Source organism: Varroa destructor, unplaced genomic scaffold, assembly GCF_002443255.2.
Source record: "Varroa destructor unplaced genomic scaffold, Vdes_3.0 BEIS01000001.1, whole genome shotgun sequence".
NCBI classification, from domain to species: domain Eukaryota; kingdom Metazoa; phylum Arthropoda; class Arachnida; order Mesostigmata; family Varroidae; genus Varroa; species Varroa destructor.
In genome coordinates this window covers 6,405,761-6,427,394 of record NW_019211454.1, presented here as the reverse complement: position 1 = coordinate 6,427,394, position 21,634 = coordinate 6,405,761, and the positions used below count along the sequence as shown (strand labels likewise).

Sequence of the window (21,634 nt, the reverse complement as noted above, 5' to 3'; positions counted from 1 at the left end):
AGTTACTGTATCTATGAGCAAATCTAATACGAATAGAAAACACCACGATATTTACATATTTGGGAACTTATGAAGTCTTTGTAGTCGTCATTTGAAATGTTTTAAGTTCCACGTCGGCTGTTATTGTCCTTAAGCGTTGCTTCAGGTGGCTGGAGCGAAAGGCGTGGATATATTAAGTTTCCATTTCCTCATGCGTCCTTAAATTTAGTAGGCAACCATGTCAGCTTTGCGTCAAAAATCCTTGCCTCCTCACCCATGTGTATGTAATTACGCTTGCAAAGATAGTGTGCAATAGTGTAATAGTTCATTTTATCGTACTTCGTCATAATTAACTGTAAATAGATAGTATGCAGTTTGGTATATGTATATACAGATCGCTGGAAATGCACATCCCTCATGTGAACAGAACGTTACCAATAATTCTGCGACTACTACTCAAACGATTGTTGTATTATAATATTTACAAATTAATAACTACGTAAAGCTCTCAAAAGATCAGGTGCGGTTTCTAGCAGGATTATCCTCCTTGGACGCTTTCTGAAACATTTTAAAGACTGCGGCTGAAGTATTAAGGCGTAGAGCATTTCGTAAATGCTTCCAGAATTTATGAAATATCATTCGTTCCAAGGCAGTATATCCGTTACATTCTTAACTGACAGGCTTTATTTAGAACGAGACATGTCCTAATTTGATATCGAATATTGATTAACAATCAACTAATCACGGTTCTATCCTCTCATATAAGGGGAGTGGAAAAAAAGTTAAACTTTCTCCTCCCCAGGTCCTTTCTTTTATTCTTTGGCTAGGAACAACGTGGCATGGCAACGATGGCGATACACCGTGAAGCCAGTACCAGCATCTTTGATAGCTTGAGCAACAAGTGGTGTAGTGTCCAGCCTTAAACTCTATTGTAAGTGCACGTTAACCAAAGCAGAGTCTGTGTTTGAAACGAAACCGGTCGGCTACTATATAAATAGATGTGCATAGTTCATCAATATTTCGAAATATATATGATAGCAGTAAAAAAAAACAGTCCATTCCAGCTCTAGGCTAACCGTTTCGTTGTATGTTTTTAAATACTGCATCCATAATGTTCTATTTGAAACACGAAAGTGAGATCGGTTAGACATGTATGTTTGCACGTTTAGGTAAGGAGATTAGTAAACGCGCGCAGGCTGTATATTTACTATAGCCTTATAGCCAATGTTACGTTCTTCGCACGATGCACTGCAAGAGCGCTAACCGTGTAAATCAGTCTTCTTTCGTACGCAGATCACTAAATTTACTTGCATAAGATAGCGTAGCGATTTTTGCATTCACAAGGATTCGAACACACGACGCTGAAGCATTTACGTGCATACAACATTTATGTGGTCTATTATGGTAAATGGCACAATTTTGGCAATGTGGCCGGTGGGGTTAGCGACTTTTCCCGAGAAAATCCTCAATGTATGCTTAAACTGTTTGTTCAGTTCTTGTTTAGACTATGGCTACTGTTCACAGGCGGCTTGTTGAGCTCAGCCCACTGATGCACTACTTACGTACGTACGGCGTAACATCTGTGATTCAACTAAACCAATTAAGGCCGAACAGGTATCAGTTCGCAAGAGTATTCGATAAATTCTATGAAAATCGAATCAATTTTCAGCTAACGAACTCAGCATCGGCCAGACTCATTTAATTAGGGGCCGTTCATTTTCACTAAATGTACATAACGTCAAAAAGCTACTGGGGTTTACTATTTTGCATAAAACCCTCTCATCTTCTCGTCCAAAATATATGACTGACAAACAATGTATGAATATATATATAAAATGTTGAAATCTGCTTAAGTGTAAAATTTTAGATTTAGTTAATTGTTTTCTGCTTTATCCTTCATTAAGACAGGATCGTCGAATACCTTGAGCAGCTATTGTAGTCATTATTTCTATTATAAATCAAAGAGTTTAAAAAGAAAACAAAATTTTCCTTCAACTGGTTTCAAGAAGTATTATTTGCTATATAAATAATGTTCAATTTGATTGAGATATCATTGTTAACTATTAGTATGACAGAGCTGCTTTTCGAAAACTTGACAGGCGCTTTTTGATCAGTTGCTCATAAAAATGTAACACTTTTTTCTTATCTACCTATTGGCATGTTGGCTGTCATTTTATGATATTTATTATTATTATTATCATGATACGAATTCGTTAAGAGCGTGTCCTTCTGCCTGCTAGCGTTACTGTTTATGAGTAAAGTGACGAAGTTTACTAATGTCTTCTCTTTCTGTATCTGCAAAATGACATGGCTCAGAAAAAAGACTTAAACGATAACCAGAACAACATTAATAGACGGAGCCATAGCTACTATAATATAAATTAAATGATCGGTACAATTAGTTTAATATCGCCCGCTCACCTAATCCTTTTCTTTACTGGGTCTAACCTTGCCAGTTTTTTCATTCACCATGCGGGTATGTGGAACCAATGTCGTTTGTCCGATAAACGCGGCTTACTCACGTAGATTATTCGTTCAAGCAAAAGTCATACGCAGACTCCACTCGGGCGCCATCGGAAGCTTCATTGAGCCAGTGTCGCTGCCCCTCAATTCTAAGAGGAATCCAGGCACTGGTTCGCGTCTTCCGGACGGAAAGAGATCCGTCCGGACCGTGGGGGACATATTAGCGAACGGGTGAAATATCGAAAACGCGTTATCAACGCTTCAGTGCCCTTTAGCAATAGCTTCTGCATACGACTACCACTTCTATCCTTTTCCGAAGTTTCCCCTACACCCCGGAGCACCTCCTTTTGCATGGCTATCCAACAAATTTTCTCCCTGAAAGACTCGGCGATCTCGCCCTATTTCGGAGCAGGAGAGGCTGTTAGAGGTGCAGTAAAAGGGTGTCAGCAGTGGCTGAGCACGAGGGACCCACAGAAAAGTATGTAACGATCAACCGAGGCTTGCGGCACTACTATCGCTCGCATGTTGGCTTGCCACTAACGTCATTGGATGCTCTTTCCATCTTGCTTCTTCCAGTTCTATCTCTGATTAATATAGCAATAAGGTATGTGTATGTATGTTTATGTGGAATCTAACTGTGGCTCAGCATACGACAAGACAGGCGCTTGGCGGTTGGGAGAAACTCAGGGAGGTTGAAAAAGCTGCCTCATCCCTAGGATTACTCGCGAGTACACGACTGCTCACTGCTGTCGTCTGCCTGTAGTTCCGCGCTGTGTTAGTAGCTGCCAGAGGTCGGTACCTGTGTATGATATCGTTCATTGTGGGCTCCGGAATCTAGCAGAACGTCGAGGCAGTGTTCATAGAGGAAGTGCGGCGATACGTTAGGATTCCTGTACGCACGCTTCACGCTGACTGTCCCGGTCGTAATAGATCCCCGATCTCATATAGGTTCCCTATACCCTACTTTTTTGCAGACAGCTCAGGATTCGAGCGGGCTAGCCCAAACTGCCGCAGCCTCCTCCGCCGCTGCAGACGTTGCGATGGTGTTGACTATTGATGTTGGCCGGTGCCTGGTAGCGGTGAATGGAGCACATCGCCCATGCAAAAGGAGAAAACGGAGACCAGTCAGTCCAGCTAATATCGCTACTAGTGTAACTGCCCTCGTATTACATGGACGCAACGATAACTATCGTGTAGCGGTTTTGTCGGAAGTACGATAGGATATAGCCATTCTGATTGCGAAGCGCGGCAGAATGGCGTAAATCCATATCATTGGTAACACTCCCACTACGTTCCCTTGATGCCCCGTGCAGTCCCTTTTGGGTGGACAGAAAAGAAGTCGAGTCCAAAAATCAACGTATCGCGCTTTTTCACAGGACCATAACACTTAGGACACAGGCTTGGAAAAGAAGAAGATGCTGTCAACGCACAAGGAAGTCGACCGTGAACGGATACAGAGGCGTTGATAAAGCTAGATTTTTGCTAATGCATATATATTGATTATAGCTATAAGAAACAGATGATTAAATGACATGGTAAGATGAGCTTTGGTCGATACTAAATAAATTAAATTAATATAAAATTTATTTCCTTCTACTTAAAGTAAAAAAAGGCAAATTACAAAATATGTTCAGAGCATTGGAGAAAAAGCTAAAAAAGCCTTGCCTCTCTAGCTAGGTTTCGGTAAGTACAGTGGAATTTTGCGTGATTCAAAATTTCGAAAGTTTTAAAATACCGTCAGTAGAAGACGTCGGCAATGAATCTGGTGGATCTCTGGAATTTGGAGACTCAGGCATCTTAAGAAAAATCTGCAAGATACCTCAAATTTGAGTTCCCCTTATGATTACATTTCAAATGACTTAAAGGACATTTGTGTCATTAAATCGGTGCCAAAGCATCTGTCACTCATTTAATCAGTAACTATAAACTGGATAAATAGAAAAAATGTAAAGATACAAAGGTCAGTCTGTTTTAATCCAACTTGCCCAAAGTTAATTGTATTAGAAACCATATATATATATATATATATATTCTTATATATATATATATATAGAGACAGAGAGAGATTTTCTTGTAGGAGCATTTAATAGGACCGAAGCTTTGTTTAGAACATGACATGGTAAAGTATAGGTGGGAAACTCTGAAATGACGATAAGACGGACTGGCAATAAAGAGCTATTAAGAATTTTGTCGTTTAGACGCGAAGACGACATGACGGGGGTCACTCGGACATGTTAAACAAAACCGCTGTCTTGCGGCACAGGTGTTTATCAGTGCGCATCCTACTAGCTAACCACTGAAATACATCCATCCGTCCCAGGATTTTGTATCGTTTTCCGATGAACTCTATTACCAACGATGTGCTATTGCGCTTTTCCCAGACATTGCTTCCAGTACCCAATTCTTCCTCTGTAGCAAAACATGCTAAATTACATAGGAGCTAAACAGAGGCCTAGAAATTGTCTCTGGTCAGCCACAGAGAGTAGCACTTGCTAAAAACTTATATTAAATACTCTATTTAGATACAAACAGATTACGCTGTTCTGCAAGAAGTCGTCGTGACGAGTTCGTGACCGGTATTGTGACGAGCGTGTGTCAGTATCACGCACCTATCACTTAATTAACTGACACAATCCTGGTTTTCCTCTCATCAAAAACTTTTGAATGTACCGATTCAACTCAGTCCATTGAAGTCGAGCGTCAGCTAGCTTCCTTCTGCCTCCCTCGGAAATTAAACTACTCAACCGTTCTAATATTGCAGTTATTCATACATAACTCAAAAACCGAGGTTGAATTTTCTAAATTTTATTGGTTTTAAATCAAAGATGAGCGTACTAACGATCACGTGCAAACGTCTTAGCCATGTCTCAGGACCCTGATTAGCCTAAACACAGCGCGGAAACAGGCAACGAGATAAATGGACATAGACAACGTCGGACAAATAAAATGATTTATCAACATGCAAGATAGCTAACTTACGCAAAGAGAAGTTTAGCTGATCATTGGTCCTCCTACCACAGCAGTAATCAAGCCTAGATCAATGTCGTATAAATCCGATAGAAAGTTGTTACTGTCCGTTGTGTAAACTGTAAAAAATCCAACGCAAACACTAGCAACCTAAGCCAGTGCAGGATTAACGTAACCCATTAATATGCCTAGCCCAATCTGATTCGTCAGAGTGACAAGTCACGGTTCATGGCAAAATACAATAGCGCAAGTTAGATATAAATCTTAATAATTGAATCCTTCCATTGATCGAGCGTGGACAGGCGGGTAGAGTTGCTGCAAAAAAGCATAAAATACTCCCAAGCGACTCATCTTGTCGTTCGTCAGCTACTCGATTGTATTAACGTGCTCACCCTGAACTCTCTCGGTATTTTATCGTTGCCGTATCACCACCCATAGAGTTAATATCTCCTCATTGTCTTGTCCCTTCTTCAGCGAGGGAACGTCCACGGCAATCTCCCGGGTCAGGGTTCACAATTGAAGTACAGCTAATATTATCGCGGCGCACTCTTACAATGCGAAAAAGGGTAATCAAACGATCGATCTAATCATTTGAGGGGTAATAACTCCGGTGCGAATTTCGTCGTCTGCAACGTGCCATGCCGCGTTTCCCGCAATGGACAGCAAGTTGTTGGCACGTTGATTTGGCTTCCTTTACTCCAACTGCACGACCGATATTGATATTGTGATAATAATCACCGACAAAATAACTGCCCTCTCCGTAAATACTATAATAACTTAGTAATTATAGCTATTTTTATTATAGTGAGACGGGTTTAATACAATCAATGAAAAAAAGGCAGAAAGGTTACGAGCGTTATTCTGGCTATGTACCTCACTTGCTCAGAATACAATTTTTTTGCCTTTTAGAGTGGATTGGGTCTAGATAGAAGACGATGCGTTATCAGTATAACAGAATCCTTATAGAATAATCTCGATAGAAGTACATGTTAAAAGTGCAGGTATATGCAGTTCCAGCTTTTGGATCGTGGATAAATTATTTACCAATATTTGTAAACTTTATTTATAAACATTCAAGATCTAAGCTGAAATTTTAACAAGGGCATAAGTCATACTGCCCACTTCACGGTTTGCAATAAAAAAATCTTGCTATTCAAGTCACAGCGATAGACTGATGCTCTAGTCGCTCTCCCTTAGCCCATAGAGGTTCCCACAAAGGCTTTACATAGGTGTGAATATATAGTGATTATATATCATTCGCTAGATACGCTGACGACGCTAAATATGCATGTAAAAGACAAGTTATTTTTCAAATCAGTTACCACTGTTGGAGTACTCCTAGTGTCGTGTTTAACGCGCGCGCACATTACTTTGTGCATTTATCAATTGTGTTTCATTTACATTTTTATATTTCACATTATGTATAATTGTTTACATTTGCTACCTTTTTTGTCTTTGTTTATGGCAGGTGAGCAAGTGCTGCGGTTCGGGTTACGGGGCCGGGTATTAGGCCACTATCCCACTTCCGATCAGCCTTTTGCCGTCGTTACTTATGTTGAAGCCCAGCGCTGTGCAGAATTGTCGCGTTTTCGTCTCAGCTAGCAGTAGTACAATGTACGTTGCAGCCCGAGCTTATCCTCATTCTTCAGCATTTTCACAATGTTCGCCACAAAAAGCAAAAAGAAAACTATTCAAAGACTTCTAACATACTCGAAGATCGACATAAAAACACACGTCCACAGGATATCATATCCCGTGGTGGTAGCAGCAGTCATCACAGCATAAAATGAGCAGCGCATCACCGCAGTGTCACCCGGTCAACGGTATGAGCCATCATCGCATACGCCAACACGGCGAGAATCCCATTACTGACACCGACTATGGCTCATGACTTGAAAGCGCGGTGTCCATGGTAGCGGAGTCAGGAGTGGTCGAGGTCCGGACAAGCGTGAAGAGACAACCGGGGTCAGCTAGGGGCAAGCTAACATGTCAACCTCGGAAATGTGTCTTTCTCGTTCTAACTTTCTCCTTCATTCCAACAGCGGCCAATATCAGTTCCTTCACTCGGGTCGGTACGACAAGGGCTCCGCTTACTGCGAAACATCAGGGGCAGAACCACTACACACAGGATGCCTCTAGACACCAACCTCATTCGTTGGACGTGTACGTGTGTGAGAATGTGTTAGCGAGCTATAACTACAGAAACGATAGTTTCTCTTTCACGCTGTCCCTCTTTATCGCAATCGTTCCACTTCTCGCCTTCGTTTGCGTCTTCTGTCATGTTGGCGACGTCTGTTGGGAGTGGAAATGTCGTCGCGGGAGCTACATCAGTGGTGGCAGGCTAGACTTGCCCTCTTTCCGGGCAGCTCTGCAGCCGTTTGTCAAATAAAGGAGGCCAAGCCATCACGCCAGCAGTGCTATCCCGCACCATTTCCTCGTCTGAAACAGGGCGAGTGCCTAAGCTTTTCGCAAAAAAGGAAGCCAAAAAAGATTGAGTACTGGAGAGACATGACACTCAGATAATTGACGTCACCCGCTGCCGCCACCAATACCCGCCCCTTTCATCCCTAGAGGCTGGCCCCTCATTTGCCACTCGTCCCATACATACTCGATATAGTCGTTGAAGTTGCTCTCGCTGATCCACAACAACCAAACCATCACCCAGACAGACAGGGTCTCGCTCGCACGCTTTTTTTAGTTTCTTCGTTCTTTTGAACCCCAGACGAGGGCTATTGGGCAACTACGAGTAGCCGACAGCCAGGCACCTGCAACGAAACTTCCCCTTTCTCCCCACGACTAGATGCCTGATGTGCCTATGTCCAACGCCGCCGGATCAGTTCGTCGGTTCCGAAGAAATGTCGTCAGCCAGGACGCTGTATAGCAACCAAGCAAACGACATTGCACGGACAAATCGATCGACAGGTCGAACTCTCTTGTCTTACATTTCCGTCTCGATGTCTTTTCAAAAAGGCTTCGGGGAAGTCATAACTAGCAACGACGCCGCTGACCACCAATAGTTGACTGGGCAACAGTCTGCCACCCCATCGAATAACAGCGAATAGTTGTTGGTATCACAATAGTGTAGCAGCAAACGGAAATATATTGTGGTAACGGTATCGCAACAATAACAAAGGTAAAATAGATGATTGGAAACCTGCTAAAACAGAAATAACAGACGAACTAGAGTGAACGCGAGACAGCCTTTCGTATCTATTGTATTGGAACTGCAAGTACAGCCAAATCCTGTTTTGATAGTCTCGTTTTACCGCCTTGTACGAGGGGGGGGGGGGGTAATATCTGTAACATAAATGTTACTTTTGACGTATCTCACATCATATAACTAAGACAAACGCTTCTGTAGTATTGGTAATATCGGAAATAATATCTTCAACGTGACTTACTAAACGAATTCTTCTCGTAACATATATATGCTACGAGATATAGACGCGTTGGGACATAATACTGCAAGCCTGTGATTGAGTAAGCTCATAAACTACATCTGTGTCTTTTGCTCGATCCGTTGCTAGATCATCTCGGCCGTCCAGATATAGAGACAGGACTGATTAGAATAGAGTCGCTTGTTGTATAAGTGGTTTGGTTCGAGTTTGTGAATGAAAAACAACAATAAGCAACAATAATACAAAAAACTGAGGAGCAGCTATGAAAACAGGAACAGCTTCTTCTTTCGCAATAAGCTTATTTTGCCTGTGTGTCGATATGTTGGCGTCCGTTGACTCGAGCCCATAGGCAGCAGAAGGACCGCGGACTCTAGCACTTGCTTACGGAGGTCTATCAGGTCCCAAGCACTACAATATCTTCGCCTTCATCACAAAGGTAATCGTATTTTCGTTGCTTTTATCGATAAAAGCCGGTGAAAGGCCCGAGTGAGAGAAAATCTGCAGCTGCTCATTATATGTTATTACGGTTTGATGGATGTCAACATATTACAAATTGTGGGCCCGGAACCGTAAGCAGCATGGTTAAAATCCGCAAGAAAACGTATCAACTAATGTAATCATACGTATGAGTTTATTAATATAGATAATTATTTACATAACACTGTGTGTATTCGCTAATCGTTTGTATTGTAGGGATATATATAATTGTTTTTTTGACGATTATCTTCTCGGTTGGGGTATCTTGAGTAACGTCACGTCTTGCTGATAGGTTGTCATGAACTGTTTAAGGAATTTGAACATTGTTTAAAATTAATGAAATAGTTTTTTTTTTTTTTTTTTTTATTTCATCTAGCCTTACTTACTAGGAGTCAGCCGTCAGGCATAAAACTAAAAAGATCTTCTTTGATCTATTCTGGTGATACTGCAGTGACAACGTGTTTGCCTATTGAACCTAAAGGCACATGGAAGTCTAAATTCGGATCCGTTGATACACTTCATTCGGTGCCGAAAGCCGGCTGTCTAAAGCAATGCCTAGCGGATTAAGTATCAGATTTAAAACACGGGTACTCACTTCGATTTAAAAATTTAAAAAAAAAATGAAGAAAATTAGCTATGATGAAAAAAGGAATTGTGCTTGCAACGCTTGTTCTTATAATATTCTCTCAACGAAAATAATTATAGATTAGTATAACTCATTTTTTCTTAGATTCCAGCCTATGGATGAAATGGTTGGCATTTGTAGGAAATTTATATACTGTTATGACCCGTATCGATCATCCTAAATAGTTCCGTCGCTATCGCTATATAAGAACCAGGTGTTGCCTAAATATACTCGTATGTCGTTACCAGAGGGAGGGGCTTGCCGACATCAATAGGTTAGTTAATTTAAAAATAGGTGAGATGGTGGATGAAGTTGAACCTGTGATGATGGCCTTGCATGTAAAGGAAATTACAATTTTTTTGATTCGACGGTTGTGAAAATTCCGAGGTGTATACGTGTTTACATCAGTGAACGCTGTTCATAAGTGAAAGTTCAAGTTCGAGCAAGCCACGTAAGTTACGACGGTGGCATGATAATGTTGAGAATAATCTGGGTACAGCAAACCCTAAACGACTGCAAATTGACGATCGTCTCATGCCTGGAGGATTGGCAATGTTAGTTGAGAGGACAGACTGTTTTTGGCCGCATTTTGGGTACATGCGGCCGAATGCTATTACCGGTACCAATATTCTAAGGCGTTTTTGTCGCTATCATAACGACGAGGGAAAATAAATAGGACTTGTGTCGGTATTAGCGCTTTGCTATTACAATGTCGTGAAAGCGTACCTTATGTACTACTACCGTATGCTAACCACACCGGAGGAACACAGGGGTCTTGCAGTACTGAAGTCTAAAGACCCGGAAGTTAAGAGTCACTTCGGGTCGAGGATCGACTAAAAACTAGAAACCTGTGTCGCATTTCTGTCATGACTAGTAATTATCTACTATAGCTTAATAGACAATAGTAAGCTCAGCAAGGCAAAAGCAGACTCATAGTGGTAAAACCATAAATCCTAAAAAGGCAGCAAAGAAAAACACTTCAGATTTAAGCGGATGTCACCTTCAGTGTGAGCCTACTCTCTCCTAGCTTAAAGCATACTGCTTTTAAGCGTACATTTGCATTATGGCTATGTTTCATTCTGCCTGTATACCGTTGAGCTATTATAGACGATAAATATGCGGTAGAACCTTAACTCGAACCCGGATAGTGTCGAAGCATAGCTCGATTTTGCATTAAAAATTGCATTGTTGTCACATAGATCCTTTTCCGAAGTTATCTCATTAGCCTACATTACGTTTTTTCTTATGTTTCATAGTGTATTAAAACGATCCCGCCAATTCGATATTTATAGTAAATGTGTAAAAAGATAGCGCCGATGAAACAAGAAAATGGCAGACGTGCTTCAACTGTCATCGACGTTAGCATAAGTTAGCTAGCAGCTTTTAGAAGGAAGTCCTGCGTACGGGTGGATGACATGAAGACGAAAAAATGGCCGAGGTCGAGCATTATTTGCGTTTCTAATTACACCTCTCCTGGAGCCTTTAAAGAACTCAAACATCGCACGGCAAAGTCGCAGTCGCCGGATGCGGTCTATGCTTGAGAGGTAGTACTCGCCCGTCCGGATAAGCAGAGTAGAAAGCGCCGCGACTTGCCCCTACGGAGAGCAACCTAGTCCGGAGCAAATACTAATGGTGAGAGGCAGGGAGCAAATGAAGTGCGAACTCAACTAGGAACTCAGTTCGGCCTAACTCTAGCCTCGAAAGTCGATGGGTCGCTGGCCCGTCGCGCGCGAACCAACTTATACCATTTACGCTTGACGTGACTGGGCAGTTCACTCGCGAATGACACCCCTTATCTCTTTCATTTCCAAATTCTACTACGTCTGTAAAACAGCTATTACAGTCCAAGGCTGGGAGCTGCTGTAGATGAAGATGGTGGACGGCTGGGAGCTCTTATCGTCACCGGGCAGCTATGTAAATATTCGCTGCCAACCCCTTACTAACGGCTTCGTTTCCTGTTCTTTTTGCCTTCGTTGTTTACGCTGCTCCTGCTGGTATTGATGGTGAAAGGACGGTTACGATTATGGCAGGTTCGCGTTTCTTTGCAGGATCAGCTTGGTCTGGTAACCCCGTCTGACTTCATTCCTTTGGTTTATTTACGGCCCTAAGTCAATTACTTGCAAGAGATTCGATCGAATTACAGCAGAGGGAATGACTAGGTACTTTTTTTAGCTACATAGATACAGACAGTATCAACACGATACGATCTATGTGGTGGATCGCATTAAATTTAATGGTGATGTAATGTGTTGATGCATCCCGTAGCTACACTGCAAACGAGCTATAAGTATCAAAAGCAGAAGTGGACTTTAATATACATTATATGCATGAAATGTGTCAGTTTTATAATATGAAAAAGATAACAGTTTTATAATATGAAAATAATAACATTGTTATTTTTCTAATAAGTTGAGACTACTGATCCTACAAGTATCGGCTACTTAAGATCAATATCGAAGGTGACTGAATTTACTGATACATCAAGGAAATCGAGTGATGCCTAGGCTCTGAAAACTCGCTAGATTGGCCTCCGTGTAACATCTTTCAGCTATAGTTACACACAGGTTCTACCAGCTATCAGATCTGACCTGATCAGTTTTGCTATCCGCCCCCGCGAGCAGTCACGTAATTTGTTGTTCACTAATTAGCGGTAGGTGAAAGAATCAGTAACGTGACTTCGTATCCGTAACAGAAGCAAGCCGCTTTGCTCGACCAGATAACTACTATTGATGGTTTGATCGGGTTTGTGGTGAACGGCTCTAACACTGCGTCGACACCGGCAAAGAAATCGTACTTAGTATCGTTGACAAGATGGGGGGTGAAATTAGAGGGAATGGGCTTCACTTGCAATCAGGGTGTGTTTGGGCTTGCAGTTCCCGCGCACGTGGGCCCAGGTACGTAAGTCATGACCAACATGAAAAGTGCTAAACAGCTATGATTCGTTGTATTGTTTTCAAAAACGTGGGGAAAATTGGAGGGGTCAGGCATATTTAAACCCTCCCTCCCAAGCAATAAACGAGGCGATAACAAGGCTCCCCGTTTCCATAGATGCTTCCAGAACACGAGTTCGAGTTTGGCATGGCTTAACAGAACTTGTCTCAGTCTATGAAGGTCTTATTTAGACACCATGTAGCAATCATGTCAGTGTCTCGTTCCACCTAACGTAGTCTGATAATTCGTATAGAGGCTTGATATACTTCCTCGCTGATAAATAATCGAGCTGAACAAGTAAGAAAATTGACGATATCTGCTCCTTAACTTTTTATTAGTTATTGCGCTATAACCATTAGTCTGCACATATTAAAAATAAAAATGCTGGAGAACGAATTTGTTTGCGATTGTCAATAATTGCCGTTGCTTCGACGTGCGTATTATTTTGCTCCACGTTTTTTTTATTTATAGATTTTTTTTTTTACCTAATTCTAGTTTGACTAGAACAGCGATACGAGTCCGCTAAATTAAACAAGTGGCTGTTTGTTTATTTTCAAGACGATTTTACGCGCAAAAGGTCTAACGTTTCCATAAGAGCTGTTGTTATTGTATATCGAAATCGGAGAACTTACTTCCTATACCGAGCTAGAAATCTTTCATGAAATCAAAACAGCAACAGTAGCAGCTCGTATTAGGCGAGTTAACAGTGTTCCTTAATCTTCGTCAGCAATGAGATTTTGTTAAGATCTACTGCTAGACGCTCTAATCCCAATCATTAAAATTAAGATGCAATGTGCAGTGGGACCTCGACGTATTCCCAAATTGGTACGCCAGGACGTTCATGGCTTACTCGTGGCATAGATCTGGTTAGCCTGGCATGCATTTAATCGTCATAGGTGGCAGACGCTGACATTGCTGGGGCGTCAAGCCCTCATCCCGGATACTGCTGGTCACTCTTGCAATCACAGCACCCAACTAACCAGTATAGAAATCACTGCCTTCCCGACCCGTCTTTCCGCCTACCAATGCTGATATCCGCTAAAGTTAGCGCGCAATTTCGATTGCATCGCTGTAAGTCCTTATGACTCAGATCGTTTAGTTCGTTCGTGGTTGCAGCTGGTGTTCTGGGGAAGTTAGCGGAAGCTGCCAGTGCGAAGGCGGAGAGACAGAACGAAAGGATCTGTTGCTTTTGCCCTGTTATTGCTGCAATAAAAGACTGGTCCTGCGTTGCGGTCACATTGCCACCGGACAGCGATGTGGGATGGCGCTTTCGCATCTGCATAAAAAGCTGGCCGTCCTCAACTTCCCTGGAAACTATCCCCTTCGAAGACCGAAACCATGCACTAACATCGGCGTGGAGCCTAAAACCAGCACACTTCGACCTGGTCTCGTAGCCCCAAATGTCTTCCTTGCCAGCCAACAATCTAACTAAGCTTCCTGCTTAATTCCTGTCTATTCCCGTATCTGAATGCTCCCACTCAATCAGCAATTCACTTGGCAGTCCGAAGCACGAAGTCTGGTCAGTTGTGGTTACTATCAGCCGGTTCGGCCATTACTGTTCATCAGCTAAGCAAAAAGAAGTAAGTGCAAGGAACTTAGGGACGACATAGAATGACCGACCATTTTCCGTGCCAACCCCTGAATTCCTATAAACCAAACGGCGCTATCCATTCATCCTGTTGCCGTTTCTGCACAGAATAAGGGGCGCGTATCAAGACGGATGTCAGGGCTGCAGTAAGCAGCGTCATCACTAAAACAGGCAGAGACAACAAGAAATAAAGACCGGAAACTCGAAGACGGTGCGAGCTTAAAGTGAGCTTTCTGCCCGATTCGGACCGCCATGCGACCTATAACGTGTGGCAGCATCATACTAGAGGATATGTGTTACTTCTAAATCCTGAATTAAGCTTGAGTTCCAGCTTAACATAGAGTTTATTCTTTGTCCCAAGTTAATTGGAGCCTCTAAAGAAGGCGAGGGTTAGTATTTTTCAGTACTTCTGTAATAGCATAAGGACAGACATAAAAAAAGCATGAACTAATAAGCTGTCCACGCTCCCTAAAAAAGGCTTAGACTATTTATGATAGTCGTCTAAAAGGCGATATCTTCGTAAAAAAGGAACAAAAAATGTGAACCACGAGCATTATCCAGCACTTACCAAAAATATTAATTGTTTTCATCTTTACTTACAGAAGCAGTTATGAAAACGGGTATGTGAAATATGTACTATACCTGTTCATACATTAGGTGCTTCATTCCAAACTCACGCGTCACCAGCCATCCTTTAGTGATTTACATATATATATATACATAGGAATGAAAGCAGGTACCTGATATGCTAACGCCAGGCAGTTACATGGATAAATCTGCCCACTGAAATCTGAAAAATTGTGAATATGCCCTGTTTCGTGCCCCGTTTCACTACCCCAAAGCTTCAAACGTTCGGAGCTACAGCGCCTTCGGTAGGGTCATCTTGGTTTATCCACTACGTTAGTTGTTTCCCAAGCTCGCTCACATGTGCTCTCTCGAACGTGCCGCGCACTCCATTTCGCAGTATTTTAAACTCAACTTTCGTTCTGTTCTCGACAAGTCATGCAGTTACCCTTCAAGAGTGGTCCGTCTTGTCCCTTTGTAAGCAGCGCCACTCAAAATGGCTACAGCCTCTGCGTCCCCTATTCGTTCTATCAACGAATTTGCTGATTCGCTTCCTTCCCATGTTTCGTATGACTGCAAAATCAGTTCGTTCGTTCTGTGCGCACCCTTTCCTCCGGAATTCGCTTGGCCACCAGCACGCGTTTATTGCGTTTTCACGCGTTACAGAGAGTAGAAACGCGAAAAATTTCGGGTCAGCAATATATTTGAAGTCGATTGCATTGTATTCATACTGATATATGTATATTCACGCCGATAGCCCCACAAACCATATCAGCGAAAGGGCTCAGTCGAAACTTTCCATCCCTAGATTTTTATGAAAAGCCGCGTTGTAGTCCGTTGCGGTTCGTCCAGGAGGTATAGGGCCAAGGTCAGCCGCGCTAGCCATCCATATTAGCTAATACTCCTACATATATCTAACTGACGGGCATATTTTAACGTGGTCTGGTCGAACAACGATGGATGGGGTCAAAGGACACACGTTTGCTTAAAAAGCAATACACGATTCTATGATCATGTGTACTGCATGTTTTTAAATTGCGCGATCTTCCTTCTATACAGCTTTGTGTACAGGGTGTTTGAAAATAAAAAAAAGGCAAATATTTTGCATACACACGACCAAGACATTCCTGACAAACATGCCCATCTAATGCAAGCCATTGGTTTCAATATCGTCTTCGCTTCAAAGCCTATGATACTTGCAATTTAGTGCATTCTTATTCATATTTTTAAACCCGTTTTCAGTAGCGACTCTGGGCACGTTGATGTTTACCACAAGTCCGTCATATCATGCCAGGAGAACTATATCATCCCTGAACATCGTAATCCAGCAGATTCAAACCTGGATTTATTTCAAAGAATTCTCGCGTGTCTAACCGGTCCTGCTGAAGGACAGCCTGCTTGATACGGTACCTATGTACGGCTTCGCTACGGGTCCACACCATCCAAATAAACGTGTTTTACATATGTGTGTATGAAATATCCTTTATTGAACAATGTTCAAAACGTAGACATTGAATAAAAGTTTGTTTTTAAAATGCGAACCTGCCCTAGATCGTGGATTAGCCAGAGGTCATTCTTGCAATCGATCCTCGATGACTATTTGCGTGAGCTAAGACTTGTGGGTAAAGTGCTGCTTTCCGTTTGATGGAATCAAAAGTTGTACAGACTAAAGAAGAGAATCATTGCTTTCAGAGGTTCTTGTACCTGGGGTCTTCGCAAAGGACTCAAGATTTAGACACAAAGATGTGCGCTGAAACACTGGAGAAGTCAAAACCGTAGTTTAAACGTTTTCAATTCCTCTGGAGGTCCTGTAGCTGTTTCCACATCGTAATTTTTGGTGTATAAAAATCCACTTTCCGCCGTCGCGTGCTCAGCCGCAATGCCGTAAACTATTGATTCTGGGCAATAAAACGAGCTGGTCATCTTGGTGAAGTTTGTCAAGTTTTTCAGAAAGTTTTTCATTGCCGCCAAGACGTTGGACAGTTGATCCGTGCTTAGATTAGGACAGTTTAGGAATGCTCTAGACACATCCAGCTTTTCGTTAATATCAAAAAAAGGTTGCCTCGCGCAGCCTTTTTGTAATAGTATTCTTTGATAAACGAATAAAAATATTTAGTGTGTATGACTCTGATATACAACCATCATGAGACCGTGACTAACGGATCGTAAATAGAAACACAAAGCAAACAAAGTAAAACCGGTGATAACTGGCTGGTATATCAAAATAAAATTTCTGTAGATTATTTCAGTAGTATATAGGGTTTGTAATTATCGAGGTAGCTAGCCAACGAAATCAACCGTACGACCAGAGTAAAATGTTTATAAGAGCGAAGCTCAAAATATAAGAGCATATGCTACCTTGTTACTGTTTTAGTATACGACCCTGTTAGGGACTGGTATTTCTTCCTTAGCATTACTTAGCATACTGCGTCCACCTTAGAAAGCTTGCAGTTACGCCAATTCCAGCTGCAAAGTCGGTCACTTCACCGAATTCAAGAAAGAATAGCGGCAGACCGAGCCGTATAAACTCTGGGCGTGAGAAAGGATACGCTCGTTTTGTTGAGTGGCTAGCAACTGCGCCGACGACGCGTCGGATGTTGTCTTTCGTTCAAATGGCTCTCATGATCTCAAAACAAACCGACGAAACGGGAGGAACTTTTCCAACCTTTTGCCCACTTTCGCCTCGGTCTCTTTCCATAGATACTGACGCACTCTAAAAGAGTGGCTGGCTTTACAATCGGGGCAGTTTTCGCCAGTCAGAGACAGGTGGACTGTATTCTGTCCGTAAGCTTCCGCTCCCGACTTCTACGGCGGATTCATTGTCTGCCAGAGCTCTTTTAACTCGTTGCTTACAAACGAACATAGCAAGGCTTGTGCCAGGTTGATTTGGCCGAGAAAACGTTCGCCGTAAAGGCAAAAACGTGTCCATGCATGCTCATTCTCGAAAGGGCGGAGCTGCTGGCTGAGAGAAAATGGGGTGTTCAGAAGCTTACAGTTCGCTCTAACATGCGCTGCTTGCTCCTCACTCGTGGGCACAAGCATTCCAAGAGATACGTGAGGCCCGTGAGCCAAAACGGGACCGAAGATAGGGGACTCGTCGTCTGTGATAAGGTTTGCTGACTATATTCCCTTGTTGGGTAGAACAACAACGGCGAGGACGGTACTGACTCGAGTACGAAAGAAGAAATCGTGCTGTGAATATGCTATATATGCACCGGCATGGATGACGGTTCGAGGCATCACCAGCAGCCGCACAAGTAATAACGACCGATCATTAAAGGCTAAAACGCTGGGTGTTGAGGGCACGCCGGAGGCGATGCCGAATTCCCGACGTAGATGCGTGACGCAGCGCGGCCGGGGCAGAAATAGTGGCGAGTAACTGCGGAACGTCGCCATGGGGTGACGAGGGGGGGGGGGTAAGAGGTGGACGTAGACAATTGGTAAGCCGCTACCGGAGCGGGTAACAGTGGGTGTGCCGAAGCTGGCCGGCAGTGCGGCGATAGCTATGACGACCGCCGGGGAGAGCAGAGATCAACACGGTTGCAGCACGACCGACAGAGAATAAATAAAGACGTGCGAACCAGAGCTGCCTGTTGCCAGGGCTCTACCGGACCAACGTTGAGTCTGCGTACTGCTTAAAGAGCGGAACGACATTTGCTGAATAGCACAGATGGGCTCGAGTTTGCCAGCACGAATCAGAGGGAGATGGCTGTGACTAAATCTAGTTGAAATTTGTTGCCTTTAATTGAGTTGAATCTTTTGGCTTACGTGTCTCACTTCTTTGGCCACACATAGGTATGGTTAGAGACAAGAGGTCTCTAACCATACATACGTGTGGCGGGAAGCAGACAGTCGAATAGATTCCATATACCATTAAACAATGAACATTGTAGATCACGGTTTCAAGAATACGTCAGTTTGTGTAAATATGGAAATACCTCTGAAAACGAAAATGACTCAAATCCTGCTACATGTGCTTTGTGTTGCTAGTTTATTACTGATTCCATTTTTCCGCTATACTTTAGTATTGAAAAATAAAAATTACCCTGGTGGTATCTATTTTTGTATACCTTAGTATAGTAGTATCTCTTTAATCTGTCACGTTACATTTCTATTTATGTCTTTCAATGTGTATAACGTAAAATATATGGTTTGGTATATGATACAAGTGTTTTAAAATTATTATTATTAATGTCACTGGCGAGTCTCCTGCGTTACTATGGTACTGTATTACTTTAGTGAGATTTATAATAGTCGCTCCCGAAACCCAAATAAATCTTTTCTTACATATTAGTAAAACATTTGGCACATTATTTTGTTGCTAATCTGGCTAATTTTCACTATAAAAGCTTGCAAAAATAAGCCACCATTCTACTCGATCCCACCTGAGGCAGGCCGGTCGGCGTCGGAATTGTAGCAATAAAAGAACGTTTTATACTTAGTTATCCTTAGTAATTTCGCTACGTATTCGGCGCACAAGCACAAATTGAGCGATTGAAAAATTTATAATCTTTGGCAATTAATAGCTCAGTGTTTATTATCACTTATGTCTATATTTTGTCTTGATCGAATCGCTTACCAGATTCGCATATAGATACTGGTGAATAAATCGATTCTGAATCTTGCGTTTGCTATGCCTCTCTACGTTTCGAGTTTTACGTCCGGCATCACCGTTAGCCATTTTATCGGACGGTTGGCCCCCAGCACAAAACGAAATGCGTGTGCGTACGGATTCTAAACCACAACGTATCCCCAGGATTAACAGGCGAATACGCTACTCACTAAGTAGTCACGGGGATTGCGTGTAGTACGGCGAGCGTAACGCTTTTTAAGACGTCGATTGGTAATAACTGTCTAATACTGCGAGAGTAGTGACTCAATCAGAACAGTCATTGGGTACAGTTTAAGCCCATAGCATTGCAGACGACCGAAGACCCAGTGCCGACGATTATGTCGCCATCTTTTTCCCTGGAGGGCCAAGAGAAGCAGCACCGATACAAAATATCACGAAAAAGCACAGGTGCTGTAGCAGAATATTCTCAGGTCGTTCTAAGCTAACGGCCATGTATCGTTCCACGATTCGAAGAATCGCAAAGCCAGCCCACTATGAAAGAGAGTACAAGGGCCGAATAAAAAAACCGACATTGTAAACAGCATACGTTGTCCGAGTTGTACGACGGAACGCAGCAGCACTTCCGGCGCCACATCCGCTCGCAAGATGAATCCAATCCGGAAAATTTGAATACCGGTTTCTCCTTGACGGCCCTATTCAGACAAACAGCAAATACATTGCTATGAACACTTCAGTATGGCAGAAATCTCCTGCGAGAGCTGCGCCTACAACATGACCATACGTTACATATGAACCTAGAGCATCAGACCGAAGGCATTAATACGGGAACCAGTGCAGACGGTAAAACTGAATCGGCAATGATCCCATTCCGTCGATATGTTTGTGTTATGTGGCACCAAGCTCACTTGATCTTCACTGCAATGCCATCGCCGGTGAGGCAGACGGCTGTTTATTGAATTGATACCAAGCCAGTGTTATGGCTCCGACCTTGTTCATTTGGACGGGGGAGCGTCGAGGAGAACTTCCTGTTTGTTGGAAGGCGACCCTGTTCTTTGTTTTGCAAAATTTACCCTACACCATTCAAACAAACGCAATGCAGCAACCGAGAGCGACAGCACGCGATATTCTTACCTGCGCAAGATAGCAGCTTGGGAATACAGAGATGTACACACTTCCATCGAAGTGATCGAATTTATCTTAGTTATTTGAAAACAAAAAAAATATATATATATTCACTGTATATATATATATATATATATATATATATATATATATATATATATATATGTATATGGCGTGCCCTATATAATAGAGTACGTTACCTTTTGCCGAGTTCCCACAAAGATATACCTTCCCACATTATAATAGGCGGTATTATTTTTTTCTATAATCGCCAATCTCACAATTACCGGGAGCACCATTACGAAGTTAAATGAATCAGCATAGTTTCAGAAAAACATTTTGTTGTATGTAATTAGGTGGCGGTCGATTGGTACGATATTTTTCAGTCTGGGTGATTGTATCACGATGAAAGAGCATACGATAAAGAGGACGCTGTTTGTCCTATCTATTTAAATCTAATCAAATGCTGGTTTTAGCTGAATCTATCAACTTAAATTGTTGTCTACTTCCTCTTTGCGCTTAAGTGTAATGGCTTACGTTGCACTCTTTACATTCTATGACCAGCCCACTTCACTGCTTCCAGCGGCGCAACTCGCCATGTAGCGTTTCGACAACCAACTCCCTGGCACCGGACGGCTTTTCTGTTTCCTGTATTTCACTCTTACCCTGTTTCTTTCGTCTTCTATCTTTTGCCATTATTCGTTTGGCCACTGTTCAACTAATTTATATGCAAATTGTACAACTTTTAATAGAGCACGCTCCACTCTCGTACAATAACTACTTCTACCAACACGACTACTTAGTTCTATATTACACAATGGCAACCGCGTTCTACTTGACTCGACTTGAGAGAAGTTCCTTGCGGCTGCGAGGGCGCGGGCGGTTTGTGCCAATAGAAGACTCAACGTCAAGGAGAGAGGCACAGAGACAAAAGCGCAACGTCTACT

General features: G+C 42.5%; 1 protein-coding gene across 3 annotated transcripts in view; it reads right to left on the bottom strand.

Moving 5' to 3' along the window:
- LOC111242800 (uncharacterized) overlaps positions 1–21,459 on the bottom strand; it is a 41,155-nt gene extending 19,696 nt beyond the window's left edge. Inside the window, exons 1-2 of one of the 3 annotated variants that reach the window (XM_086975465.1) lie at positions 21,225–21,364; positions 20,152–20,257 (exon numbers count right to left, since the gene is read on the bottom strand). In XM_086975465.1, the coding sequence (XP_086831591.1) occupies positions 20,152–20,199 (48 nt within the window). In that variant the 5' untranslated portion in view covers positions 20,200–20,257; positions 21,225–21,364. Of the gene's footprint in view, positions 1–20,151; positions 20,258–20,887; positions 21,204–21,224 lie in introns of those variants that run through there. The other 2 variants (XR_015317540.1, XM_086975463.1) reach the window with 2 other exon arrangements.
- Positions 21,460–21,634: the final 175 nt, after the last annotated feature.